Source organism: Cebus imitator, unplaced genomic scaffold, assembly GCF_001604975.1.
Source record: "Cebus imitator isolate Cc_AM_T3 unplaced genomic scaffold, Cebus_imitator-1.0 Scaffold241, whole genome shotgun sequence".
NCBI lineage: Eukaryota > Metazoa > Chordata > Mammalia > Primates > Cebidae > Cebus > Cebus imitator.
The window spans coordinates 1,286,730-1,303,783 of NW_016107556.1; the positions used below are offsets into that span (position 1 = coordinate 1,286,730).

The window sequence follows — 17,054 nt, forward strand, 5'->3', positions numbered from 1 at the left end:
AAAAAAAAAAAAAAAAAAAAAAAAAAAGAGGTAGCAAAAGATCGACTTGTAAAAAGCAGATAATTGCATTTTCCCCCGTTTGATGATGAATTTTCACAGTGATGCTTAGTTAAACAAAAGTAAATGGTGTTTCTTAGAATCTCTTGCTAATATTCCTTGATCTTGGACTATAAGAAGGTTGTTCTACCTAGTCACAATGAACTTTGGGAAAATCAAAGTAGGATAGCTAAATTTATTTGATAGCACTTATATGTAAAGAATTTAGGATTGGGATTCTTCTCTGGATTGTCTGGTTGAAGTAACATGGGTTGCCCAGAAGTTTTGACTGTGTTATAATGGTTACTATTTGAATAGTTAGTATATAGATTAGCAGTTGGTGATGGAGGAATGGGAGAAAATTCAGATACTGAGTTGTGTGCACATATACTTGTATTTCTGCATGTGTATACATGATTTTACTTGCTTCATTCTTACTAGTTCTGGAAATAATTTTGTCTTGGGAATATCAAACTATAGAGATTAAAAAAATAATTAAATTAAGAGCCATTCCTCAAACATAAAGAACAGAATGGAGGCTGGGCTTGCCATGGCTCATGCCCATAATTCCAGCACTTTGGGAGGTCTGGATGGGAGGATTGCTTGACCCCAGGACTTTGAGACCATCCTGGGCAACATAGGGAGACCCCCATCTCTACAAAAAGTAAAAAAAAAATTAGCAGGGCATAAGCTTGCATTTATAACTCTTAACTACTTGGGAGGCTGAGATGGGAGGATCCCTTGAGCCCAGGAGGTTGAGGTAGCAGTGAGCCATGCTTGTGCCACTGCACCCCAGCCTGGGTGACAGAGAACCTGTCTCAAACAAGCAAACAAAGAACAAAATGCTTTGGTTTTGGTTCTAAAGCATATTTTCTATTTTTATTCTTTAAGAATAGTTTATGAAATATGATCGTACTTGAAGTTTGCATTAAACCCCAGACTTAATATAACATAAACAAATGATACTGAGCCTCAAAATATTTCTGTCTTGTTTTCCTTTTTTCATTCTTTTGAGATGGGAGTTTTGCGCTGTTGCCCAGGCTGGAGTGCAATGGCGCAGTCTTGGCTCACTGCAACCTCCACCTCCCGAGTTGAAGCGATTCTCTTGCCTTAGCCTCCTGAGTAGCTGGGACTACAGGCACCCACCACCACGCCTGGCTAATTTTTTTTTTTGTAATTTTAGTAGAGAGAGGGTTTTACCATGTTGGCCAGGCTGGTCTCGAACTCCTGACCTCGTGATTCACCCACCTTGGCTTCCCAAAATGCTGGGATTACAGGCGTGAGCCACTGTGCCTGGCCACTGTTGATTTTTAAAATATGCTTGTGTTTGCACCTGTCACGCTCTCCAACTCAAGCACTGAGGCTGTGTGTGTCTGAGGCTGGCCATTGCGAGCCACTCATGAGAAAGAAATGGCTTTTCTGAATCCATAATAAGCTACCTTCTTGCTTTGTTTCCTTACTTGCCTTGGTTTTAGTTCAAACTTTTAAAGAGCTTACCAGAGCTCATCTTGGTGTAATTTTATATTTTGCACATGCATCTTCCTTTGCCCCTACTTTTGCAAAAGGTGGAGCTGTGGAGTTAATCTCTGGTTGGCCGTTGATGTTTCAGGTTTATCTTGTTCTCATGGACAGGTATGCACAATGAATTAATTGAGTTGTTTTCAGCCCACTTCCTGCCTAATTGAACACCTGCCCAGTGAATGCTGCCAACTCACCTGCCTGTTAGCTGATTTGCCAGCCATCCCTGTCATGTCAGTGTCTTTCTTGTATCCGAAGATTCAGTCTTGTCATTTGTAGCTAGCTTTCTGTGTTCTTCAGATAACTTTTTTTTCATGTAATTTAAAGGCATTCATGCATCGTCTTTTGTTACAGTCCCTCCGCATTCCCATATTGCCACTGTCCTCCCAGTTAAGATCATTGCTCACTAGGCCTCATAAAAACTGCTGGAAGACCAGATGCAGGACGAGGGCATATGTATACCCTGGGTTGCTTCTCTTGCTTGCGTATCTTTCCCTTGGTCCCAGACTAAGTTTCCAGCAAGCCATTCTTAAAGTAGCGCTGACGTTTTACAACTTATTAGAAATAGTCTGTTAAGGGATGGGACACAAGATGGTTTTTAAAAGAGTGCTGGCATTTTTTGACATTAGGGACTTGTACCTTTCCAAAGAGAAGAATGGTCTTACTAAAAATGAGAGCCAGGGTGGGGAATTCGGTCTTCTCTGATCACAGAATGCTGCCCCTGTTTATGGCCCATGCTTGTCCTCTTGACTGTTTTCTTTGGTTGAAAAGTCTTGTAGCCAGCCACAGGGCTACTAGTGGAACCCTGGCTTAGGTGTGATTTTGTTTTTAAAAATAACATGGAGATACGGCAACCCCTTCTTAGTTATTTGGTAGAATTACATATCTTAATTTTCTGTTTGTGGTGTTCTTAGCCACAGATGTGTACTGTTTGGGTTTCTTCGGCCTAGATTTGAACTTATTCAAATGATATGAGACTGGAAAAATATATGCTTTATCTCCTTTGATTTCATTGTGGTTTGCATTTTGTTTTCAGTTTCCTTTTGACTTTTCTTTGTAGAATTTCAAATTTTAAAAATATTTTGAAGGGAATGGCTCCTCAAAAAGTTAAACATAGGATTATCATAAGACCCAGCAATTCTGTCCTAGGTATATACTCAAAAGAACTGAGTCGGGGACATAAATCCTTGAACTCAAATGTTCATGGCAGCACTATTAGCAACAGCCCAAAGGTAGAAGTAATTCATCCACGTGTCCATCAGTGCGTACATGGATAGACAAAATGTGGTATCCCCATATCTGTACAATGGAAGGTTGTTCAGCAATAAAAGGGAATGATGTACAGATATATGCCACAACCTGAATAAATCTTAAGAACATGTTATTGGTAAGAGAAACCAACACCAAAGGCCACATATTATATAGTTCCATTTCTATGAATTATCCAGAATAGGTAAATCCATACATACAGAAAGCAAAGCAGTGGTTGCAGGGGCTGGAGGGAAGAGGGTGTGTGGATTGACTGTCAAGTGGATACTGATTTTCTTTTGCGGTGATGAAAAGGTTTTGGAACTAGTTAGAGGTGGTAGTTGCACAACACTGTGAATGTCTGCATGCCGTGAGTTATGTACTTTACAGTGTCTGATGTATGCTATATGCATTTCACTTCAATTAAAAGCAATTTGGAGGGGGAGCATATGTGTTCTTGCGAAAGATGGGTTTTCCAGAGACACCGTACAAGAGTTGCTCTCTAACAAAGTACTTGAGTGCGGGTAGGAGAAGGGATGTGGAGTCAGCCTGCTGGGGCTGGGTTGTCACTCGGCCTGGAGGCAAGTTAGCCTGGTGAGTTGCCTTCCCTTTCAGCCTCCTTTCTCTTCTGTAAAGAGCTTAAAAGCATTATTTTCTGGGGTTGCCATGAGAATCAGCAGAGATAATGCATATAAAGTGCTTGGTACACTGTAAGTACTTAATAAATATTAACCTTTACCTCTGTTCTGTGGAAGGAGAAGACTAAAGTGCACTCAAGGAGAGAAGCAAAGTGCTAGAACTAGAGAAATTGGGGTTGATTTCAGCCATCTGGGTTCAGGTTAGACCTTTGAGAAGAATTGTAAAAATCTTGTTCTCTAGATTTGTTTTCAGTGGTTGCCATAACCCTGTGCAGCCAATGATGCTGTTGGGAGCTGATTTCTACCAACTAAAACAAAGAATATTTATAAAGCACTTAGAATAGTGCCTGCCAGACAGCAAGGGGTCAATCAAGAGCTTGATTAAATTAAAGAAGAAAAAAACCGATTGGATTATGGCAGTCTTAAGGCAGCAGTAGGGTAAGGGCTCCTGCCCACTTCCCTTCCTGAGCTCTCTGCTTCGTGCTTGGGTGGTCTCATTCTGGAGCTGGTTTTGTGAGAGAGTATTGAGCACACATCAATGGAGACGTGCCAGCGTCTTTTGTTAGCCCTCTGGTATTTGTAGGAAACTGAGTGAGCTACTCGCGTCACCTTTGTAAATGTATTTTGTGTTTCTGATTCCTGCTTGCTTCTTTGGAAGAAAGGTCTTAATCATCACCTGGGCCCAGATGAACCTTCTAGCTGAGTAGAGGACAAAGAAACCCTGGACCTAAGGAGAGGCTCCCATCTTCCACCTTTAAGGGAAGATGGAAGGCAGAGGGCTGTGAGGCAGGGAAGGCTAGTTTGACTTTCACTGGTAAAGAAATAGTTTTTGTTTCTTCTTAGCACACAATTGTAGAGATTTCTAGTGTTAGGATACTACTCGAATGTAAATGGGCATGTAGATCCCTCTCTTTTCTTTTTTTTTTTCGAGACAGAGTCTTGCTCTGTTGTCCAGGCTGGAGTGCAATCTCAGCTCACTGCAACCTCCACCTCCCAGGTTCAAGTGATACTCCTGCCTCAGCGTCCCCAGTAGCTGGGACTACAGGCGCACGCCACCATGCCTGGCTAATTTTTGCATTTTTAGTAGAGACGGGGTTTTACCATGTTGGCCAGGCTGATCTTGAACTCCTGACCTCAAGTGATTCACCGCCCGCCCCCCGCCCCCCCCCACAGTCGTGAGCCACTGCACCTGCCTGATCTCTCTCTTTTCTAATTCTGTTTGCACTAAATGTTGTTATGCACAATTAGCATCTTTTATGTATTGGCGGTTCTTTACTGTTGGTACTTCACAAATTTAGTGACCAAATAATGTAAACTGTGGTCTAGAAAGAAGCAAGTTTATTGGACTTGGGATCGGAAGAGCAGAGCTTTGTATATACAGGATTTCTACTTATTTTATCTGCCTCATTCCCCTTCCTTCTTTTGGGACTGGTATCCTCCCTTCTTCAGAGGTGTTACTTCTCCCTTTTCCATTCTTGGGACCTGCCAAGCATGGTTCTGGGTCTCCTGTGTTCTTGGTTTTGGTATAATTTTAATTATAATTAATTTTTTTTTGTAAAAGGAAGAATTTATTATGAGAACCTGAACGCCTCAGGAAAATCCAAGGCAGTAATTGCAGCCATGTAATAGGATGTTAAGATGGGGCATCTCCCTGTCCCAAATGAATGTGAAGCAGCCTCCTGTGTAGAAATTACAAAGGAAAAACAGAGCCAGTTTTCCCACATTTGGACCCCTTGCCAGGTCAAAGCTATTAAAAGGGGGTCAGACTGGAGAGGGTAGAGGATTTGATGGGTAGGAGGTGTCTGGAGAGAGCTGCTGTGTGTTGCTGCCACTCTGCCCATCATAGGGCTGGGTAGAGGTACAGCAGTGTAGTGCACATTCGTTCAAACTCATCTCCCTGGAATTTTGAACTTGAGGCCCAAGAGCCTTTTCTTCTGGGGTGGTGGAGCCAGAGGAGTGGGATTTTGAAGCTCCAGTGACCCTGGTTTCCTTTCTGGAGTAGAAAGCTGCTTGCTCCAGCTGGCTTGGAGTGGGAGGAAGTTGTAGGAAGAGAGAAACAGAAGGGAATGTGTTCGCCTGGGAACCTCCACCTGTCTGGCTGCTCCTCCTTATTGCAAAGTTTTCTTTTGCCAAAGTGTTTTGTTATTTACAACCAAGGGTCCTGAGTAACAGACATGACCTTCTTTAACTCATTGAACTTCTCTTACTATAATATTTTTCCTCATGTATACAATGGTATACAAATAATTACCTCACATTTACAGAGATGATCCAATAAAATAATGAACATGGAAGCTCAGGAGGCATATAACATAGGAGATATGGAGGCTTTAGCATTTTGTGATTATTTTACTAACTACCTGTCACTAATGATCTGATTGTTATGAACATCACTGGTTTTCTTACCATATCTTTCAGAAACAAATGATGCCATTAACATGCTCCACTTTTTGAAATCACAGAGTTGCTTGACCTGACCTGTGTATTTGTAGGAAATGAATGAATGGCTCTTGATAAGTTGTGGCCTTCTCAAGCCTAAAACAAGCTTTCTCTGAGTTGAGTTTTAATTATATTTGGGGAGCAGAGAGTACTGCCTCCAGATCAGATGCAGCTTTTCTTCATGTTTCTGTGCCAGGGATAATAGTGCTAAAATTTTAGAGTAATGATACATTTATTTGGCTTTGGAATTAAGTAGCCTAGGGTTTGAATGTCAGTGTTGCTACTTAGTTAACTGTGTTGTCTTTTTGAGCCTCAATCTTGAAGTCCGTAAAATGGAGATAATTACCCCAATCCTGCAGATGGAAGATTATAAGAGAGGATGTGTTTAAAGTCCTTAGCTATGTCTGGTACATGGTAGGTGCTGAACAAATGCAGCTGTTACTGTAAGAAATGATACCTTCAGTAAGCCATTTGCTTTGAAAGGGAATGAGGCTAGATGTGCATGCCAAAATCAGTTAATCCGCTATTAATTGAATATATTATTGAGTGCCTTGTCTGTGCAAGGGGTGGCAGTAGAGTGGATAAGAAGTTTGGTAACACGATTCCTGTTTGTTAAGGAAATAAATCATGTACATATAGAAAAAAGGAGTATGTGAAGCAGCTGCGCTTTGGAGGGTGGCAGAGGATTGGAAATGAGGAGGCTTCTTAGAGTTGTAGAGCTGATGGACAAATGTAGCAAGGGAATTGGTATCAGGAATTAAACACTTAGGGTGATCTTTAGTAGAAACCAAATTTTATTTATTTATATTTTTATATAACCTCATTTTTCCTGTTTTATTTTTCTTTTGTCTTCCTGATTCCTTCCCAGACCTGCTTAATATTTCTGATCATTATATTGATGACTCATGCCCATTGGCCATTCCAGAGTTTAGCATTTTCTTTGCAGACTCTTTTTTTTTTTGAGACGGAGTTTCGCTCTTGTTACCCAGGCTGGAGTGCAATGGCGCGATCTCGGCTCACTGCAACCTCCGCCTCCTGGGTTCAGGCAATTCTCCTGCCTCAGCCTCCTGAGTAGCTGGGACTACAGGCACGTGCCACCATGCCCAGCTAATTTTTTGTAGTTTTAGTAGAGACAGGGTTTCACCATGTTGACCAGGATGGTCTCGATCTCTTGACCTCGTGATCCACCTGCCTCAGCCTCCCAAAGTGCTGGGATTACAGGCTTGAGCCACCGCGCCCGGCCTGCAGACTCATTTTTACCGTGAACCGTTACAGCCCTCCGTGATCAGAATTCTAACAGATTCTGCATCCCTTCTCCCATTTGTTCCACTTTAATTTTCCGCACTGGAAGTGGCCTTCTCATGAGCTCCATCATGTGGAGTTATGGCCATTCATTCAGCAGATGCTTGTTGAGCACCTACTATAGGCAGCATGTGAGGCAGTATTCAAAGGAGGTCTGGGGAATAGAGAGATTGATGAAACCAGGCGGTCTCTGCCCTGAAGCAGCTTGGTTAGAAGAGGAAACAGATGGGCAAATGGACTCTAATTAAATGTGATTAGTGCTTTTATTGGTCAGATAAGGAAAAGACATTTGGCGGGAGCCCCAAATCCCAGAGTCCTCCGTCCGTCACTTACTGCTGTGCTTGATTCAGAAAGGCTGTCCACTTCATGGAGCAGTCTGGGAAAATGCCTTCTTTATTAATAACTACGATTCTCATGTGAAGTCTCTCTGTATAGCGCCTTGCTTGGGAAAGTGTGTAAGTGAAGGTTCCTTTTGTCACCTCCACCCAAATCCTCTTCCACTGAAGAGTCCAGTCTTCCTTCCTCTCACAGATAAACCTGCTCTTCCTCCTGGGCTCCCCAGCCCAAAATTGTCACTGTCATCAATCTAGAGGCTTGAGAGCATCTTTGATACCGCCCATTCCCTCATCACCTGTATCTGATTAACCACCAAGTCCTGGCAACTCTATTGCCCTCTCTTCCATTTCTGTCACCCAAGTCTAACCCGTCTCCAACTGCAGGTCATGGCTCATTGCATTCTTACGTTAATTTAGAAGCTTCTTCCCCCATCATTTAAGAAAATAAAAAATAGAATGGAAGACATTAAATTGCATATAGTAAGTTTGAGTTTTATTTTGTGAAACTTTTTTTTGTATGTAATAGACACACACACACACAAACACATGCAAAAGGCTAACATTGCTAAGACCTTCACATATATTGACTTACTTATTTCCCACAACAACCTGTATAGTAGGTACCATTATTATTATCCTTATTTTACAAATGAGGGAACTGAAGCTCAGAGAATTTGAGAAGCTGGCCCAGGGTCACAGAGAATGCTAGTGTACTGGCCCAAGCTGGTGGCCTCCTTCTCCATAGACTATGCGTGTGTGTGTGTGTATGTGTGTGTCTCTACGGGGTTGCATAGTAAAGTGTCTTTCTTACCCCTGCATTATGATTAAAAAAATGTTGAAGTTTCTGTTTCACAGACCTCTATACATCTACTCTTATCTTCCCCAGACTTCTATACTGCAGCCACAATAGGCTTATGAAATGCAAATTGGATTCACTATTGATGGGTCCCATGCTCTTAGGAGAGTGTATAGTCTGATCATAAGTCTCTGTGTAATCTGGCCTCCCCATTCCTCTCAGGGGCCTGCTTACCATCCTCCTGCCCCACTACCTTTCAGCTTCTAGATGTGCCAGGCTTTGAAAGACCTTGGGGACTTTGCCTTTGGCCTTTCAGACTTAGGCCCCTTCATGATCTGCCCCCATAGTACCCTGTATTGCAAGTTCATAGCACTTAACTGCAGCCACCAAGATATGTGGTCACTGCCTCAATGACAGTGATACATCCTGAGAAATGAGTCATTAGGCGATTTCGTTGTGTGAATCTTTTAGAGTGTGCTTACGTAGACCTAGATGGTGTGGCCTGCTCACACCTGGACAGTGTGGTATGGCCTGTTGCTCATAGGCTACACACTATAGAGCATGTTGCTATACTGGTAAGCATTTGTGTATCTAAACATATAAAAGGTACAATGAAAATACAGTATAAAAGATTTGAAAATGTATACCTGCATAGGGCGTTTGGCATGAATGGAGCTTGCAGTACTTGAGACTGCTTTGGGTGAGTCAGTGGCTAAGTGGTGAGTGAAGGTGAAGGCCTGGGACATCATTGTACACTCTCGTGTGGCAGTACAGTAGGTATGCTTATGCCAGCATCACTGCAAACATGGAATAATGCTTTGTGGTACAGTTTTGTGATGACTGTGACATCATTAGACAATAGGAATTTTTCACTTCCATTGTAATCTTAGAGGACCACTGTCATGATGCAGTCCTTTGTTGACCAAAACATCATTACATGATGCATGACTGTACAGTAAGTCCTCATTTAACCTCATACATGGGTTCTCAGAAACTGTGTCTTGAAGTGAAACCATGTATAATGAAAACAATTTTACTGTAGGCTAATTGATATAAACAAGAGTTAAAAACCCACACAGACATGGAGAAAATGGGCAAACTCCACACAGACAGTGGCTTCAGCCATGAACCGATTTATTTTTTCTTTTTATCAGCATTATAACACAATGATGCTATTTGAGAACCTGCTGTGGTTCCTTGCTGACTTCAGGGGCACAAAGGCTGGCTCGCATCCTCAGTCTCTAGGGCAGCGTCTGGCATTCCAATCAGGGAGACAGTAACTGGGTGTTTGATTAGCTGTGGGAGGTGAAGGAAGGAAGGGGTCTCGTTTTTTGGCTGAATTGTCTATCTCTGTCAAAATAGTCCTTTCTTCTTCCTGTCTTACCTTTCCAGGAAGCATTTTTTCTTTTTTAATTGGACATGTCTATTTCTGTGGGTGGGTCCATATTTTTTGAGTGGGTTTTTTGTTTTTGTCTTTTTTTTGTGACAGAGTCTTGCTTTGTTGCCCAGGCTGGAGTGCAGTGGTGCAGTCTTGGCTCACTGCATCCTCTGTCTCCTGGGTTCAAGCGATTCTCCTGCCTCAGTCTCACCAGCAGCTGAGATTACAGGTGGCCATCACCACACCCGGCTAATTTTTTAATTTTAATACAGATGGGGTTTCACCATCTTGGCCAGGCTAGTCTCAAACTCCTGACCTCAGGTGATCCATCCACCTCGGCCTCCCAGTGTTGGGATTACAGGTGTGAGCCACTGCACTGGCCTGTTTTTGTCTTTTAATCTGTGGATCTCCAGTGTACTGTTCTCACTAGATGAAGAGATGCTGGCTTACATCTGTTGGGCAGGCCCTCAGTCCCTGTGGGGTGGGCAGTCTGGTCTAATGAAGGAGTCTTGGGCCCCAGATCAAGAGGTGGAGGTCCTGACTACACCAATTCATGCAATTCAGCCATGAGACAGCTTCCTGGCCCATAAAATGAAGGTGGGGTGCAGTGGGGTCGGGGTGGTAACAGCATGCAAGCCTACATCTGGGCTGATTTTGACAATTCGGAGGTAATAGTATGTGAAAGGTCCCTGGCATGGCAGTGTTGGCTGTTAAGGAAAAGGGGCTGTTTATGTTTTTAAAATCTCTTCTTATTTGGGTCTCCTTGTGCTTGGCAGTGTGCCTTTCCACTTAGATCCAAGCCTTGGTTGGTCAAGGGCAGTTTATTCAGCAGCAGAGCAACTGTAGCCCTAGGCCAGAGCCGTTCACACATTGGTGATTGTTAAAACCTTGATATTTGACCTTGGAGAGCTTTCTGGCCTAGGCTAGTGCAGTGACAACTATTAGTCCCACTTTGGCCCTGATGTCGTAACTAGAGTGATAATAATTGCAGCTTTCACTTGTTGGGCATCTGCTCTTTGCCAGACATGTGCTCACAGAGTCCATGTTGCTCACACCAACCTTGTCAAGTAGGTGGTGGACTCCCCCATTTTATGGAAGAGGATACTGTAGTCCAGAGAGTTTGAGAAACTTGCCAAGGTCTCTTGTTTGGAGTTCTCTATAGGACCTCCTTCTCATTTAGTTATTACTACTCTTTTAATTGTTTTTTTGGTTTCATTTTAGTAGGTTTTTGGGGAAGAGACAGTGTTTAGTTACATGAATAAGTTCTTTAGTGGTGATGCCTGAGATTTTGGTGCACTGACCATTTGAGCAGTGTACACTGTACCCAGTGTGCAATCTTTTATCCTTCCCTCTGCTCCTATCCTTTCCCTACCAAGTCCCCAAAGTCCTCTTATGCCTTTGCATCCTCATAGCTTACCTCTCACTTATGAGTGAGAACATAGGATGTTTGGTTTTCCATTCCTGAGTTACTTCACTTGGAATAATGATCTCCAGTTCCATCCAGGTTGCTGTAAATGCCATTATTTCATTCTTTTTTATGACTGAGTAGTATTTCATGGTATATGTGTAGCCCAGGTTCTTTCTCCACTCGTTGATTGATGGGTATTTGGGCTGGTTCCATATTTTTACAGTTGCAAATTGTGCTGCTGTAAGCATGCATGTGCAAGTATCTTTTTCATGTAATGACTTCTTTTCTTCTGGGTAGATACCGGGGTTGTATGGTTGCTGGATAAAATGGTAGTCCTACTTTTAGTTCTTTAAGGAATTTTCACACAGTTTTCTATGGTGGTTGTACTAGTTTACATTCTCCTAATTGCTTTAATTGCTTTTTTTGACTTAGAATATGATGGCTGTTTGTAAGCTCCTTGTGAGCAAATTTTGTTTTTCATTTTTGAGTCAGGGTCTCACTTTGTTGCCTAGGCTGAAGTACAGCAATGCAGTCATACTCAGTGCAGTCTTGATCTTCTGGGCTCAAGCGATCCTCCTGCCTTGGCCTCCTGAGTAGCTGGGACTATACGCACATGCCACCATGCCCAGCTAACTTTTTTTATTTTGGTAGAGACGGAGTTTCACTATGTTGCCCAGACTGGTTTCAGACTCCTGGGCTGAAGTGAATCACCTGCCTTGACCTCTCAAAGTGTTAGATTTACAGGCATGAGCCACCACACCCAGCCTTGAGCAATTTTTAATAGTTGTCTTTTGTCTCTTCTGTATGGCCTCTGTTCTTGATTGGCATAACCCAGTTTTAGCTAGGTGAGGTCATTGCTCAGTGGGTCTGCTCGTCCAGGCTCTGCAGAGGTCTGCTTTGCTCTGGAGGTGTTTCTTGCTCCATCTCTTCCCACCTACGGTAGTGGAGTGAGTGATGATTGGATAGGGTCCATGCTTTGGAAATAGGCACTGATTTCCTCTCCTCGCTACTTCTTTTTATTTCTAAATACTTCTGTTCATCTTTTCTGGGCTGCATTCATTTTCCCTCTTTACTGCTGTAGTTTATTGCTCTTTGCTGACTCCTTTATTTTTATTTTCCAGACTTGCCTGAAATGCATCTTGATTCTGGCATCTTTAGAAGTTTAAAGCCCTGCAGTTTGTTACTGATGATTTTCCTCATTTTGCAGAATTCCATTTGGTTGCAATTCTATTTGACAAGACCCTGCTTTTCTTCCTTCTTAAATCATTAAATTTTAATATTCTTCTGTTCCTGCTCTTTTATAGAAATTTGTATTTCATTTTTTAGTTTGTAATAATGGACCGTCAATGCCCTACAGTTTGACTTCTTATCATACTTACTTGTTTTCGGAATTATACGTTCATGGAGCAGAGACACTTTTATGCTGTTCTTGCTTTTTCTGAAAGGCAAATCTGTCCATACTGTTTTGGTACTCAGCACCCTTGATAGGCTCTTGAACATCAGCTCTGAATGCCCCATCCCAGTGCTAGAGACCAATGGTGTCCCCCTTTCTTTGCCTGCCTCCCTGTAACCTAGATTGGCAGTTCTCAAACTTTGATTCAGGACCCCTTTACATAACCCTTAAAAATTAGTGAGATTCCTCAAAGAACTTTTGTTTATGTAGATTTTATCTAGCAATATTTACTGTATTAGAAATTGAAATTAAAGAAATTTTAAAATATTAAACGTGCTTAAATATAACAATAAACCCATTATATATGATAACATAAAGTAACATTTTTACTGAAAAATATTTCCAAAGCACAAACATTTAGTGAGAAGAGTGACATTGTTTTACATTTTTCCAAATCTCTTTAATGTCTGTCTTAATGGAAGACAGCTGGAGTCTCATAAATGCTTTTGCATTCATTTTGTTGCAATATGTTGTGTTGGTTGAACTATATGGAGAAAATCCAGCCTTACACAGACATGTGGTTAGAAAAGGGAGGAGTGTTTTGATAGCCCTTTCCGTTAATTGTGGATAGTCTTTGAACTATATCAGAACTTGACCAGCTGTAAAGGTTTGTTGCAACATAGAATCTGATACCAATCAATGAACTTTTCATAATGCTGTAAGTCCATTGTCCTATCACGTACTTTGAAAGGATTTTTTTCACGCATCATTTGTAACATCATGCATCATTCGTCATTTGGAAAATATCAAAATATCACATTTAATATCACCATTTGGAAAAATATCAACATGTCACATTTGTTAATGTCACTGCCATTCTCATCTGAAAAGTCTTTAAGTATTGGGATACTCTAAAGCTCAAAATACTGGATACAAGTTTCCCAAAGTTTGGTTTGTTTGTTTTTTTTGAAACAGAGTCTCACTCTATCCTCCAGGCTGGAGTGCAGTGGCAAGATCTCGGCTCACTGCAACCTCTGCCTCCTGGGTTCAAGCAGTTGGCTCAGCCTCCTGAATAGTTGGGATTACAGGCACCCACCACCATACCCAGCTAATTTTTGTGTTTTTAGTAGAGACAGGGTTTCGCCATGTTGACCAGGCTGGTCTCGAACTCCTAACCTCAGGTGATCTGCCCTCCTTGGCCTCCCAATGTGCTAGGACTACAGGCATGAGCCACTGCACCCAGCCCCAGAGTTTTAATTTTTGCTTGGAAGCCCAAAACTTGTCTTTAGTAACAAATACCATCAGTTTTCCTTGAAATAACAGCCTCACTGTATTTATTTTTAACAAAGTGTTTATAAATACCGAAATCTGAATAATCATAGTTTTTCTCATTCTTTCAAGTAAAGATGATGTTCTGTGAAAAACAGTGACTAAGCTTGCAGCTTAGTCATGCAAGTCCTTTTTCTTCCCAAAGACAACCATGGTACTCTGGCCTGCAGTGGAAGTGCTGAATGAGTGCGCTTAACATTTTGTTACATGGGATGTTAAAAATATGTGTACTCAAGAATCAATATTTAATAAAATTAGTAATTTTACTGCTTCATCAAGGACACTCTTAGGTAAAATTGACTTTAAAAAATAGCAGGGGTGGATAATAGCTGTGTGTATGGCAGTAGAGAATATAATGACTACTGATATGCTAAGATGCCACTGCCTTGATTTATGCTAAGTCACCAGTAGTTTTACCTTCCTTTGCTTTTGCACCAGCAATGTGTCAACACAGTTGAAGATAGTTTTGACCTTGCAGGACTCCCAGAAGGGGTCTTGGGCCACACTTCAAAAACCAGTGGGTAAAACTAAACTGCTCACCATTTATCTGTGTGCTCTAGATTCTCTTGCTTTCCATATCTTGGCTCCATGCCTCCTCTGCCCAGAACATTCATCTTCACTACCACCTCTCCCTCCCCTTGTGTGTGTGCGTATTCACACATATGTGTACATCTACACATGTATAGGTGTGTATGTGTGTATAAATGCACGTGTGTGTATATTCAGCTAGGACTGGTTATAATAATCGTGTGCAGTGATCTCATCCTGTAGATGTGGGCCAGGTTTCATATTTATCTTGGTGGGCAGTAGCACCAAGTACCATGTTTGGCACAGCTAATCAGTCATTAAATGTTAGCTGTCATCATCATCATCATCATCATCATCATTGCAAGGGCTTAATACTTTTTTTTTTTTTTTTTAAACAAATGAAGAGTTTGGGTTAGTATTTCTCATGGTTTCCTTAGAACATTGGTTCTCTGTGATACCTACCAGTAAGTGTTGATGAAAGGGCATCTGTGGTCAGCTAGATTTGAGAATGCTCAAATACATTTTTCATTGAAGGATTTTCAGGATCCTTTATTGTATAAAGTGTATATTGTGAATCTTTAAGGGGAATGGGAAGCTATAGAATCTAGCATTTCCCAAGCTGAATAACCTGTGAACCTTCTTTTCTTGGCATAACTTATAGGACCAGGTTTCTTGGAGTTTTCTTTGGGAAATAATCACATAGTCTGGCCTTTTCATTTTTACAGATGAGGAAATTGATGACCTATATTCATTCCTCTGCATTAATTTATACCTCAGCTAGTTAAGGAATACTTCTTAAAGTTAGACACTGCTAGGTTGGGTAATAGAATAGTAGCAAGTGAAAAAAAACAGACTTGGGGAAAGCGTTACTATACTGCTTATATGGAGTAGATGATTAAGTGGGAGGTACAAACATTAATGAAATCGTTACTGAAATTATAATTGTTATGTAAATGGTATGTAGGAAGGTACATGGTGCTAAATCATTTGTTTTTTTTTGTTATTGTTGTTTTGCTCATTTTCAAAGCTTTGCCAGGCCCATTTAGATCTTCCTCTCAGCATTTTGCCACTGCTGGCAGCTCTGGGATCCAGACTGCTGAAGATCAGTAAAGATGATGTCCGTTTGCCCAGCTACATCATCTGAGAGTGTAGCATGTTGAAGACATGATCTGTTACAGCTTGAGACAACTTTCTCTTAGTGCCTGATGTTTAGTAGATACTTGTATATATTGATAGACTGCATGAAGAATGCATAAATGTGCTTAGAAAAGCCTGGACTGAAGGACATATCCTACACTGTGGTTTCCTCACCCACTGTCCTGATTCACTGTGCTGTACAGGGGAACTCAATAAAGTGATTGAACATGTATTTCCTGTACCCCGGCTCTGACCTGGCCCCATTTTGGAGGGATACAACGACTCTTCCCTTCCCCACCATGCAAAACAGAAAAACACATCTTTCTGTTTTGATCCAGTACTGCCCACACATTGGGGAAAATGTTAATATACTATTTGTATGAATATGTTTAATCAAAGCACATGATGTTGATACAGTAAAATTGGTCTGTGGTCTGGTGACTGCCTGGGCATATGATAGCAGGAGGGTTTTGCAAGAGAACAGCCTTGGAGTCAGGACTTTTATAAGAAGATTAGGTCAGTGTTTGATTTGATGTTTCATTCTGTGAAGTCACCTACAGAGAAATCAAACATTTACATGTTTAGTAACTGGTGTTTTTGGTTTTGGAATGTGGCCACAGGCTTTGGGCTTGATGAACTCTGGGAATGCATAAAAATCTCTCATTCCCCCTGTTGTATGGGTAGATAAGCAGGAAAACATTTACCTTCTCAGGTTATCTTACTTCAAAGAAGCCATCATGTTCCTGCCAGAGTCCGAAAACCAACAGGCTTTCAAGAGACCAAGAGTTGTGTACAGTCATTTAGGGAATGGCATGTATCCAGGTTGCTAAATTTTTTGTTGTTGCTCTGAGACTGAATTAGGAAAATTCCCATTGAGTTTTGGACCTCTTGATTTCTAATCTTCTTTGATTAAGTTAGAGTTGCAGAAATATCATGGATTCCTACTTTAAAAATAACTTTCTTTTCTTTGTAAAAAAAATAATTCAGACTAATTGTAGAAATTTGGATAAATAGCAGAAGGCATATGCTGAAAATTACCCAGAATCCTTCTTCAGAGATAATCACTATAAACATTTTGTTGTATTTGCATGTATTTTTATATACATAATTAAGATCATTGTGTATAAATTTTGATTTCTTCCTATTCCATTTAGCATATGAATACTTTTTCTTGTGTTGAGAGCAACATGGACTTGTATTAGTTTCCTGTTGCTGCTGTAATACTTTTCCACAAATGGAGTGGCTTAAAATAACAAATTTATTCTCATAGTTTTGGAGGCCAGACGTCTGAAATCAAGGTATAAGCAGGACCATGTTCCATGTGCACAGACTCTAGGGGAGAATCTGTTCTACTCTTTGCTCTTCTAGCCTCTGGTGCTGCCAGCATTCCTTGGCATGTGGTCTTGTCATTCATATATATGCCTCAGTTTTTACAGTGCGTGCGTGTGTGTGTGTGTGTGTGTGTGTGTGTGTGTGTGTGTATGTGAAATCTACCTTTCCTATAAGGACGTGTGAATTTAGGTCCAATCCAGATAATCAAGAATATGGCTTTATCTCATAATTCTTGAC

General features: G+C 41.2%; 1 protein-coding gene across 2 annotated transcripts in view; it reads left to right on the forward strand.

Annotated features, from left to right (window-relative positions):
• SMCO4 (single-pass membrane protein with coiled-coil domains 4) overlaps positions 1–17,054 on the forward strand; it is a 67,818-nt gene that overhangs the window by 23,159 nt on the left and 27,605 nt on the right. The window contains exon 1 of one of the 2 annotated variants that reach the window (XM_037727839.1): positions 13,660–15,560. The exons of the other annotated variant lie outside the window; for it this stretch is intronic. Coding sequence (XP_037583767.1) covers positions 15,554–15,560 — 7 coding nt within the window. The 5' untranslated portion in view covers positions 13,660–15,553. Of the gene's footprint in view, positions 1–13,659; positions 15,561–17,054 lie in introns of those variants that run through there. 2 annotated transcript variants of the gene reach the window in all.